This window comes from Crassostrea angulata, chromosome 3 (assembly GCF_025612915.1).
Source record: "Crassostrea angulata isolate pt1a10 chromosome 3, ASM2561291v2, whole genome shotgun sequence".
In the NCBI taxonomy this organism is placed as follows: Eukaryota; Metazoa; Mollusca; class Bivalvia; order Ostreida; family Ostreidae; genus Magallana; species Magallana angulata.
Window position 1 is genome coordinate 27251747 of NC_069113.1, and position 12825 is coordinate 27264571.

At 35.7% G+C, this 12825-nt stretch overlaps 1 protein-coding gene across 1 annotated transcript; it reads right to left on the reverse strand.

Annotated features, from left to right (window-relative positions):
• Positions 1-112: 112 nt before the first annotated feature.
• LOC128178064 (neuronal acetylcholine receptor subunit beta-3-like) lies at positions 113-9654 on the reverse strand. Its single transcript, XM_052845057.1, has 7 exons — positions 9328-9654; positions 7091-7230; positions 4367-4411; positions 3358-3467; positions 2957-3242; positions 2453-2714; positions 113-798 (listed from the first exon to the last, which is right to left on the reverse strand). The coding sequence occupies exons 1-7, from the start codon at positions 9383-9385 to the stop codon at positions 164-166; spliced, it is 1536 nt and encodes a 511-aa protein (XP_052701017.1). The 5' UTR covers positions 9386-9654; the 3' UTR covers positions 113-163.
• Positions 9655-12825: the final 3171 nt, after the last annotated feature.

Consider the following 12825-nt stretch of genomic DNA (forward strand, 5'->3'; position numbering starts at 1 on the left):
TGTTTTCTTGAATTTATTTTTGGATTTTTGAAATGCTGAGCTGTGTCATATGTCATAGCTAAAGACTTGGCCTTAAAAATATATATTATATAAAATAAACGTTATTTTTATAAAAAAAAAAAATTAAATGCACCAATATATGTACCTGGAAAAAGTATTACATTTAGATGTTGAGGTTTTGAAAACTGGGTACAATGACCAAAACGGTCAAGATTGTGATAAACATGCTAGCAAGATACACGATGAAGGAGGCTTTGTCCACTGTCTCCGCTACAAAGCACCACTCCTGTTTTCGGACCAAGGTCTCCGGACTGACGGGTGCTTTAGGGTCTGTCTGAGGAGGAGATACGGCACTAGACTGTTGATTCTCACCGTGTATGGCTCTACGATACGAGCGTCTGTTCTTTAGGGTTCGTCTGTAGGAGAGGGCACTCGCTAAAATGGAACTCTGGGAAATGTCGTCACTGACAGCACAGGGCAAGAGGTGAGCGGACGATACATCTTCATCGTCTGCAACGTCATCAAATTCGTGAAGAAGATGATCCAAGGAATCCCAGGACTCCGTTGCGGTGAAAGGCTTGTCCTTATCGTCTTCTTCTTGACAGAGATTGTAGGCATGGAAACGAGATTCCGGTGGTGTACAGGTGATTGTTGCTAGCAGCTGTTTGCAGGCCTTCAGCATCAATGGCGGTACTTGTGGCACTGGTTTTAATGTTGATCGCTTCTTTATACCCATCACCAGCGTCGCCATGATCAGAGATATACAGTTTAAGGTCATCACCAGAAAAATAAACACACCTACGTAAAAAAGAAAACCATTTTAAACCAATTACTAGTATTAATTACAAAGATTTTATGACAGACGTGTCATCTTCCCAAGTCAAAAGTTTCTGATCCCCTCCGCTCTACATAAATGTTTATGTAGAGCGGAGCGGATCAGAAACTCTTGACTTGGGAAGATAGAGACGTGTTTGAAAGATAATCATTGAAGACACATGTTCAGGTGGTGTTTAGGGGCAAGACAATTACACCAAAAATGTAAACTGTCGATTTCAAGTAGGAAAACATTCATCACACATGTATCTAAGGACATGGCTCAGTTCACTTTATATCGAATTTTCCTGCTTCACAGGTGTAAAAGTTTGCGAATATTAATAAGACATAAAATACATCTAAATATAAAATATCATCCAGACTATATGCACTTAAAAACCTGAGAATATGAATTAGGCCACCGATGCATAGTTTATAATACTTCAGAAAGGCCTATCGCTTTTTTATTATTTCGTTTTGCGTTTATCTCTTCGCAAAATGTCATAATGCAAAAAACTTCGATTTCAAAATTATTCATTCAAAAAAGTACTATATAGTATCCATATTGAAAATAGACATTCACAATTCTGAAGGAAATAACAGAAAATCTGTTAGGCGGAACAGTTATCATGATTTTCCTTTGAAATTTTCTAACACACAATCGCTATGTATTACTAATAGTAATATTTTTAACAATTGATAAGAGGGTGTGAGTAATGACCCCAACCCATCACCACATCAGTTTTTAGGTTGAATAAAACAGTACTTGCAGCGCTTGTCCAAAGACACAACACACAACATCATGTACACCAACAGTGGGATTTCAACCAGTGACCACAAGGGCTACGATCACTGAGCAAACAACTAAGCTTCACACAATGACAATGGTTGTGACTTCGAATTTAAATTATTGCAATTTGTTTATAACATTTCGTTTGACTTTTTGATGTAATTCAATTTGTCAAATTGAAAAGTGTAATAAAGAGAGTCTGATCACTTTTGACATTGTTACATTTAGCGTTGTTATATTTCATAGGCGTCGGAACCGGGGGGGGGGGGGGGGGGCTAGGGGGCTTAGCCCCCTTGGCCCCCCCCCCCCCCCCCCACACTTTTTTTTGCAAAGGTAGACCTAACCATTAGGCACGTAACATAATAGGGGCTTCAGCCCCCCCCCCCCCCCACTTTTTCTCGCAGTAAACATAAGTGATCTGAAATTGACCTTGAAAACATATTGAAATATTGAGAAGTTGAAGTTACAGGTATACTAGCCCCCCCCCCCCTCCCCCACGGATTAGGAATTTCATGATTTGGGGGAGAAAAAATTTGGTAGGTAAGAAATTTTTTTGGGGAACTATAGGTATACTCCCCCCCCCCCCCCCCCCCCGCCTCCCCACGGATTAGGATTTTCATAATTTTGGGAATTGGGTTTTATCAAGATTTCTGAGGATTAGTCTAGCCCCCCCCCCCCCCCCCCCCCACTTTCAATTTGCTTCCGACGCCACTGATATTTTGAAATTTGAGGCAAATTGTAACGACGCTAAATGTAATAAGTGGAGTGATTAGTCTATTATGTTTGGCGTCTTTCCTATATTACATTATAATATATTGCGTTGATATGCCTCCTTCATTCATACACTACCTAGCACGGGCGTGGTGTTGGTGTCCGGAACGTTCTCTGCAATCAGCAGCTGTAACACGTACAGCGTGAGAAAAACTGTCAGACCAATGGCGATCTTCTCCCCGTGGTGACAAGGCAGCCAGAACGAGGCTAGGGTCAAGATACACAGCATGATGGTAGGGGCGATCACTATGTAGTCGTAGTAAATGGACTTTCGCTTAATGGTCATTTGAAAATGGATGATTGGATGAGATCCGTTTCCAGGGCAACACGTCTCGTCCACCTGTGAAATTATAGCCAAAATTATGTTTTCTTTAAATTGAAAAAAGATGCCACTGAGCCTCCACACTAGCCTGGATATTTGATATCAAACGCAGAAATTCTAAATACACTTTCCACAGTACTGGTATATTGAATGTTAAAATATCGATTTGAAATAAAAAGTTAGTATGTTTTGAAGCGTCATGCAAAGATCTACATATTCTATAAATACCTACTATTATTTGTCAGATTAATGAACGTTACCGTGGTTCTGTATAGATTGACGTTCAACAGATCAAACTCATTGTTCAGTATGTACTGCTTAAGGTTCGGTCCTCCGGAGAGAAGTTGAAGATCAACCTTGGTGACGTCATAAATCCATGACCCAAAATGAATCTCACATGTCTGCTGGTCGTATGGAAAGTACGTCACATCTACCGGACAGGAACTCTTTATGATTAGAGGAACTGTCCACGTGACTATACCGGAACTGTCAATAATTAGTTTACTTCCGGTGACGTTTACAAAACCTTCCGAGTGTCCGCCTGCCCTACAATGTGTTTATGCAAAAGTTGTGTAAAAATGGAATACGATATGAGACACTAGGCAACAAATAAATTTCGGCGTAAAACTGTTAAAAACAACTGTTAAGAACAAATCCGTACGTGTTAAAAACGAACATATCCGGTAACCATAGCTTCGTAGAGAAAACAACTAAACGCGTTGTATTTTCATATTTGTTTGGGTCCCATTTCAGTGATTCATCAAACCAAGTCTGCAACACAATTGAAATTGAAAACATTCAAAATGTAGCAAATGTACGTATAGCATTTATACTCTGTCCCAAGATATTTTGGATTCACGTTTGGACGATTTTTGATAAAAATACACTTACCTGTGAAAGAAGTGCAATTGAAATAGTTGAAAGGGATATTTTCCAAGATAATTTCATTGACACATGATCATCTTTCACTCGGAAAAATTCACAGGAACAAAAACAGATTCCTTACGGAGATTTATAATGGGGAATGTTTACATCTTTTCTCCATTCGGAATACACTAGGAATACATCGCGCAATATTTCAACGTTATCATCCGGGCTTTCTGCAATGCAAAATCTCCGTAGACATCACATTTTTTAGCATTGTATTGAAACCTGATAAGCTAACAAGGGCGTTTTGACTGAGAAATCTTGGAAATTTTTCATACTTTTGAATGAACATCGTTTGGATCCTGAGGTATTTATAAATATCAAACAATTAAGCCAAACGTGAATCCAAAATATCTTGGGACAGAGTTTAGTATAAATATTGGTTCTGAAGCGTGTTTAATATTACAGCTATATATTTTATCCCCCCCCCCCCAAAAAAAAAAACAACCAGACAAAACAAAATACGTACACTTAGTCACTTACCGTACATGTATGTACATGCTCGCAGTAATTTGGGGTAATCTCATTATAATGTTTTTGTAGGTCAACAAGTACTTCTATAAGTCTACTGATATTTTTCATGTCCGACTTTTTAGTTCCATTAACTATTATCTTCTCACCTCATTTACGATTGCATCGATTTCTGCAACCTATCTAATCACCTCTGTAACGAATGCGTCAATCTCTGCAACATACAGTTCTTCAACATCTGCATCATTTTTCAATCGATGCTGTCTACTCACCTCTTTGACCCAAACAGAAGTCGTGATGATCTGCTTCTTTTCATCCTAAAAAAAGAATTTAATGTCGAACAGATTGAAATATGCTTTGACATCACTATCTACAGTCTCTTAATTTATACGCTGCATTGTTGTGCATGTATTTTTATTCAATCGTATCAAAATGCCTTACTGCCTTTGATTTACGTCACACTGCCTTTGGTTTGCGTCACATTGTCTAGCTTTGATTCGCATCACAGTAGTACTATCTTTGGTTTCCTCAAACTGACTTCGATCTTACTTTTTCTTTGTTTTATTGCATTGCTTTTGCTTTGCGTCACATTGCGCCAATCTTTGATTAGCGCTAAATGATCATATTTATGCTATATTAAGTTATACTCTCAAATGTTCAAAAGCGCATTTAATATTATATAATATACATCCAATTTAAACAGTTTATTATTACTTACATAAACGTTTTAATCATGCAAGTGCCCGTATTGGTTTCAACATATAAAATGTTTAGGGCAATGATCTTGCAGAAATTGCTGATCTATATTTCAAAAAAAAAATTGTTATTTTTATTTATTTATTCTGATTATAGGCAAAATTAAATTCTATTTTTTTTTTTTTCTACAAACTATTCTCAGGTAATTGATTACAAATACATAACATGTGAAAACAGACTGAATTCCAGAATGTTGGCTAAGTGGGAATAAACCGATATATACCAACGAAGAAATCTATCGATTTGAATTGTACTTCGTTGACAGGTATGTTTATTTTAATAAAAGAAATCATCAAAAAGTGACGGATGCAATAATATGGAACGCCTCAACTGCCTTATGTAGGTAATCTTCATAATATGATGATACTTCAACATTACATGATGGTACTTTAACATTACTTACTGATATTTCAACATTACATGATGGTACTTTAACATTACGTGATGGTACTTTAACATTACGTGCTGATACTTTAACATTACATGCTGATACCTTAACATTACATGATGGTACTTTAACATTACGTGCTGATAGTTCAACATTACATGCTGATACTTCATTATATGATGGTACTTCACTATGCGGTGGTTCTAAAAATAGGGAAGTTTTAACATTGGGCTGTTTCTCTGTTTCAGAGATTGATCATATAGGACTAAGGTCCACTAAGACTAGTTTTGATCATGTTAAAAAGCTGGAACTACAAATAATAAAAAACAGGATTCTGCTTGAAAAATATATGTTATTGAAAAACTGTAGATACTCAGATTATGAAAACCACTGGCAAACAATTTGTGAGAAATTATAACAAGTTTTATGACATATGCGATTGCTTAAACTATTCTCTTTTTTTTTTTATTATATTGACTTGTGAACAAATATTTCTCTATATCTCCATTTTTCTCTTTTCATTTACAGCTATTTCTTTTATCTATATATTTATTTTTGCAAGAAAACACGTTTTCACACTACACGGATAATCTATTTCCTTTAGATTAATAAGATATTACAATATGTAGAATCTTGAAATGTATGAAATATGTCTGAATTATGTGTGTATGTGGATTTATGTGTAAACAAAAATTAAAAAAATTAAAAAAACAGCTGGAACTGAAGAAGTACACAATACACTACAGCTCATGAGAGAGGATCTCTACTGAATAAAAATATTGTCGAACATACGATTTGTTTTGGTGCCATGTATTTAGGCAAACGACAACCACACATGCAACTTATAAGATCATGCAAAGGATAAAGCATCGCATTGCTGTTGAATCTGATTTTAGCAGTAACTGTACTGTTGAACAAACCAGTGCTTTCATTGCCCACTCTTTCACGTGGATCTCCAGGAATCTACATATAACATGAATGACAGAAGTATTTGTTTAGGTGCTTTTTAAAAAAAAAATTAGCTGTTCGCTCTGACTAAGCGCCAAAAGATTGCGTTCTAATTGCACATTTTTAAACCAAAATTCCCTGAAGGACTTTTGGTACCCCCTGATTTTTATGCGCTGAGCCTCAATGAACTCACAATGCAGCCATTCTTTAAAATTTAAAATGACCCATTTCAAAGACAACACTTAATCAAATACATGTAGTAGCATTTGTTGAGTATCTCGATCTAAACAAATTTTAGTGGACCATAGTCCAATCTTATCAATCTCTGAAACAGAGAAACAGCCCAGTGTTAAAAACTTAACAGGCATCCACGTGTTCTGAGTTTTAGCGTATTTCGTTCCCTAGGCGACGCTTCCCTAACCCTATTTTTAGAACTACCGCATAGTGAAGTACCAACATATGATGAAGTATCAGCATGTAATGTTAAAGTATGAGCATGTAATGTTAAAGTATGAGCTTGTAATGTTAAAGTACCATCATGTAATGTTAAAGTATCAGCATGTAATGTTGAAGTATCAGCATGTAATGTTAAAGTATCAGCATGTAATGTTGAAGTATCAGCATGTAATGTTAAAGTACCATCATGTAATGTTAAAGTATCAGCATTAAATGTTGAAGTATCATCATATTATGAAGATTATCTACATGAGGCAGTTGAGGCGTTCCATACAATAACATTGGACAGACTATAGTAATATATTCCGTATATAAGATGCATTAGCTAAAACATAGCCACCTGTTTCCATACATAAAATACTCAATACTAGACGAGTGATTGATATCACTTGTCTATACCAGAGGCTGGGTAGATTACCAAGAATCGTCAAATGGTGCATCAACTCACCAGGTCCAGGATCTGGTTGAGCCACAGTCCCACCCCCACAGTGACGGCATGGCTGTAGTTCTGTACCGGTCTGGTCATCGAGTTGTACTCACTGAACAAGTACAGACGGAGGCGCTTCTCCGTCAGTCCAACCTGTAGGCCTACAAAAATACAAAACTACAGTCAGAAACTACAAAGTATAGAACTATAGTCAGAGGCTACAAAATACAGAAATATATTCAGAGACTATAAAAAGCTGAAAAATAGTCAGAGGCTAGAAAATACAAATTAAATTCAGATACTACAAAAAATAGAACTACAATCAGAGACCAGAAATACAAAATATAGTCTTAGACTATAAAATGCTCAGCTATATTCAGAGACTAGAAAATACAGAACTATGGGCAGACACTAGAAAATACAGAACTGTTATCAGGGTCTATAAAATAGAAAACTATAGTCAGATACTATAAAATACAGAACTATAGTCAGATACTATAAAATACAGAACTATAGTCAGATACTATAAAATACAAAACTATAGTCAGATACTATAAAATACAGAACTATAGTCAGATACTATAAAATACAAAACTATAGTCAGATACTATATAATACAGAACTATAGTCAGATACTAGAAAATACAGAACTATGGGCAGACACTAGAAAATACAGAACTGTTATCAGGGTCTATAAAATACAAAACTATAGTCAGATACTATAAAATACAAAACTATAGTCAGATACTATAAAATACAGAACTATAGTCAGATACTATAAAATACAAAACTATAGTCAGATACTATATAATACAAAACTATAGTCAGAGGCTACAAAAGAGAACTTTTGTCAGAGACTTAAAATACAGAGCTACACTCAGAGACTCTAATATACAGAACTTTAGTCAGCAGACTACAAATGCAGAACTATAGGCTGCAGACAGATTCAGAACTAAAGTCAAATTCTACAAAATGCAGAGACTACAGGATACAGAACTCAAGTCAGAAACTATAACGATACCGACAGATAGTCAGACCTCAAAATTTGAGGTAACGAGATTATTGCATATTAGTAGTAGGCATAAGTATACATAGTACAGGTACCCGTTATGTTCGATTTCTTTTTGGGGGGGAGGGGGGGGGGATTCGGAAATTGTAAGCAATTCTTTAATTTGACGTAATCGTTTGCAATGTTTACCGTACAGAACAAAATAAACAGAACTCTATTCGTCTTGTCAGTGTTATCTCTCTGTATGTCTTTTTACTGGAAGGAATCTGAGATAAAATACAGAAGAAAGAATAAATCTGTTTTTCATCCTCGGTGAACAAATAACCAGTCACAGGTCAGGAACCTGGCCTCCCTGCACTCATTACGGTGAAGTTCGGCCTGGAGTGATTTTTGCTTTTCCAATTAACTGTTGGCCGACCATGTAATAACTCGGATAGGGAAAGAGACCAAGGGATCTCAAAAGGTTATTTACATCAGTAAACATATTGGGTCTTGAATTGACGTGAACACAGAGAGAGAGAGAGAGAGAGAGAGAGAGAGAGAGAGAGAGAGTGGGGGGGTGTTAAACATTTCATTTTTTGATATTAAAATCTTTTCCACTAGTGAGTTAACAAACTTCTTTGTTCTTGCTACACCTAATACGACACAAATGATAGTCGACATTTCAAATCACTGTATAGCAATGATCTGTAATGTCGACTATCATTTGTGTCGTATTATTACACACAATCTGTATTAAGAGAAATGCGTTTTAATAAATGGAATTCATTTTAGTGGAGTGATCAAAATATTGGAAAAGTATGCTTCTAATTGGCAAAAGCTTCAAAATCTGGCAGCGTCTATTAATTGCTTTATAGCATCGTTCGGGTTTTGCCGTATTTTTGACGCCCGGTTCCTGGGGCGAATCGTGGGGTGGCAGCAACATGTGGCTCTAGACAAGACCACAATACTTCTCTCTGTTCAAAATAAATACACACTTGACTCCAAACCTGCCAATTTTTGGCACGGGTGAGTTTACATAAAACACTTCAGCATAAAAATAAAGGATTACTCAAAATCCCATGGACCAATGCTATATTATTGAGTAAACTCTGTAAAAACAAAATACAACAACAACACAAGTACATCAGAAATCATTTAAAATTTTGAGCATTTGTAATTTATCGAAGTTTTTAAAATTAAAATTTCTTTTTTTTTTTAATTTTCTCAAAGTGTATTATTCAATATAAATCCATGAAAATGTACTCACCAAACGCATTATGAAGTCCAAGAAGCACGCACCAGAATATCGCTCTGTAATTATTCATTTCTCCGAGTAGCGCTTCCTCGTCTGTCGTGTAGAATCAGAATTGAAGCCTTCATCGAGCGGGCAACGCGATCTGTATTGGCAGGCGGTTGCAGATTTCTTTCAGGAATCCCTTAAAATGTCGGCAGAAATCTCGTGGAACGGATAAAGACCCTGTATCATCCTCGTGTTCCAATTATTCAGCATCAACCGTATATTATTGCTGAACTTTTCGAATTTTCATATTTACTGACTCGTGTTCGATTCTTGTTTGTTTTTAATCTTGATCATCGCTATTATAATTTACTTTCACAGAGTGCTCCCTTGTAAAAGTCAAAAGCTGAGAAGAAATTAACCTGAACAATGAAATTTTTTCTTTGGGGGTTCATGCCGATATGAAGGCAGTAAACACTGCAGAAAATTAACAACACGCGTCAGCAGGTTGTGTATGTTTTCTTCAGTTGATTCTTAAATAGGCGGAAAAGACAATTTTGAGTTTGAAAAAAAATGATGATTTCAAAAATTTGATTCAGTAAATAGAAACTAAAGCCCAAACCGGATTCGAACTTTTGATCTACAGTCCACAAGCCCAACATTTTAACCACTGAACTTTGATGATATTAAACCAAATCGCTTCATACAAATAATTTTACATCTTGTGACGTAGTGTCTTTTAAAAAAGAGTAAGTCTTGATGCAATGAGGCATCTTAATTCAGTCTAAGAATTTCTGTTTATAATGATTATTACGAATAAACAGAAATAATTCATCTTGTTTGTTATGAGTAGTTACGAGTTGTCTTGTTTCAGACATTGTAATTCCTAACTACATGATTTGTAAACAGTAATATGACTTAATTAAACAAAGGCTTTTAAGTTATGTAACTCGTTTCTAACTTGACTTTTGACTTTCAACGGACAAGCATTAAAAATGCCTCAGTTGACTATTCCAGACATAAAAAGAGGGAAACATTTTAAAAAGTATTTGCTTTGAGCTCATATCCAAGTCGCTTAAAAGTACATATCAAATTATCAATCAATGTTTCATATAGAAGAAACAGTCACTTAATTAAGCATTGAATGCTTATTTTTGGATGTCGTCGGTCCTATGACACACCAAGCGGTGCAGACAACAATGCTTATATTTAAATTTTCATACCGATGTCTATTTGTATGAAATATTGTGTATCGCCGCTATAAAGCCATTATTTGCGCTCTTAGTCAGGAATATGAAACATACATGGAACAGCCATATTAACATGTTATTTAGTAAGCTTCTGCGACAAAAATTATAGTGCCAGAAACTTTGTGGAGAAAATCTTTTTTTATTAAGGAGAAGATATATTTTAACGATTGTTTTTCAAAAGTACATATCAAATTGGTCATGTAAGATTGAAAGTTTCATTTAATTAAAAAAAAATAATAATAATTAATACACGTGAAGACGTTTGTATCTGTGCTCATGGCGCATGAATTAGCAAAGTGTATTCATAGAAAATTGAACGTCGCAGATTTCCAATGCAAACATAAGGGGAAATATACAATGAATGTAAATTATTAAACAATAAAGTGTTTTCTTTGATAATTCTGTGACCCACGGAAAATGTACAAGTCGATCGGTCTCCGTTTTATAAGATTTATTAAAACTCCGTAATCTTATTACACTATTCCTCGAGGTCGGGTGTCGGTGCACATGGCCAGTACAAGCGCCTTGACCGTCGTTCTCCAACTGCCGAATAATTGAACATGGCTAAAAATTACATATAGATAACAAAACATTTCTTACAATAGAGATTAATAGAAAAGTAAATGTACAGAGTTATTTCAATTAACGGATTACTTAAATAAACTTAATGTCAATTTAGAGTGTCCAGATCAAATTCACTCAACGCCAGTAACAGGGGAAAAGGTGTCATGTCCAAGGGGAATATTTCACACGGTGATAATTCATTCGGGATACAAAGGTCGCGGCATTGCAAAAAAAATACATAACCTGCGTTACTGTTAATGTACATAAGTATGTAAGTTAAAAGAAACAGCCAAATCGTCTCCTGTGAGACTTAGAGCCTGACATCATCATGATTATTTCGTGCAGTCCGTGATTTTTTCGTGCAGTCGCTGTAGATTTCACCCAATCAATAAACAGGGCGTGTCGATTTCAGTCTGGCAGTTTCCTGTCAGTTTCAGCCGCTGTAGATTTCGCCCAATCGATAAACAGGGCGTGTCGATTTCAGTCTGACAGTTTCAGCCGCAGTAGATTTCGCCCAATCGATAAACAGGGCGTGTCGATTTCAGTCTGGCAGTTTCCTGTCAGTTTCAGCCGCTGTAGATTTCGCCCAATCGATAAACAGGGCGTGTAGATTCTACTCTGATTGTTTCTATAGAGCTATGAATCAACTATAAGTTTCGTAAGAAATAGAGGAATCATACTCGGTAGATGTAAAATATGAATGAGGAATATTCAGGCCTAGTACGATATAATGACAGAAGTTAAAGGGGCATGGTCACGATTTTGGTCAAAAATTATTTTTTCGATTTTAATGTTTACAATGCTTCAGTGAGGCATTTTTAATAGGCAGCCAAAATTTGAGTGTCATTTGATGAGTCATAAGCGAGTTACAGAGCTTACAATTCTTCGCTATGTAAACAAAGCGTTTGTTTACATTTTGAATGTTGAAGTGAAAATTCCAGTTTAAGACCTAAAATGAATGTGTTAATTGTTAGGAACTGTTTATTTATGCTTAAAATGAATAATAAGATACTAGTCAAACCAGCTTTAAAAAGATTTTTACTGGTATATTGAACCTATTTAAACAAAACAGGGCACGAGCCTTGTTTACATGACGAAGAATTGTAAACCCAGTATCTTGCTTAAAACTCAACGACTGGCACCCAAATTTCAATTGAACATTAGAAATGCAATCCTAAAGCATTGCAAATAATAAAAACAGAAAAATAAAATTTGACCAAAATCGTGACCATGCCCCTTTAAACGATTCAATCGTTTTCCAGGGTTTTTCTGATTACGTTTGAAAAACTTATTCTTCAATGTAATAATTAACATCGTTTTTCCTTCTTCGAAGAGAACTATCTAAGAAGTTCTAGATGTTTCCAAAGTTGAAATATTCAATGTGTTTATTAAAAAAATATTCATATATTGGCACTTTACTTTTAGTTTCGAGTTCGCGACTTCTTTCGCGACAGTTAAGTTTATTTCTGAATGTGTTGTGTTTCTCGCCAAAGTTTAGTGTTAATGTACGAAATTGATACCAATGAATGGCGAGGTTTTTAGGTTTGTTAATATCCTTCCGTCATAGTTGTGTTAACGATGGGCCCGTGGGCCTAAATGGTCACCTGAGCCACATGAAATCATTTCAACCGGGTAGTTCTATTTCAAATCATTTGGTTAGATTGGGTATCACTTCCAATATACCATTTGATGGGACAAAGACTGAAAAATGATG

What these genes read in the sequence shown, in the direction of transcription:
- LOC128178064 (XM_052845057.1), bottom strand. Translation starts at nt 9,385, where the DNA reads ATGAATAATTACAGAGCGATATTCTGGTGCGTGCTTCTTGGACTTCAT. An exon ending in TCAATCTATACAGAACCACG is followed by an intron (nt 2,715 to 2,956) that starts GTAACGTTCATT and finishes ATAATTTCACAG; the next exon opens with GTGGACGAGACGTGTTGCCC. An exon ending in CAACACCACGCCCGTGCTAG is followed by an intron (nt 799 to 2,452) that starts GTAGTGTATGAA and finishes TTTTTTACGTAG; the next exon opens with GTGTGTTTATTTTTCTGGTG.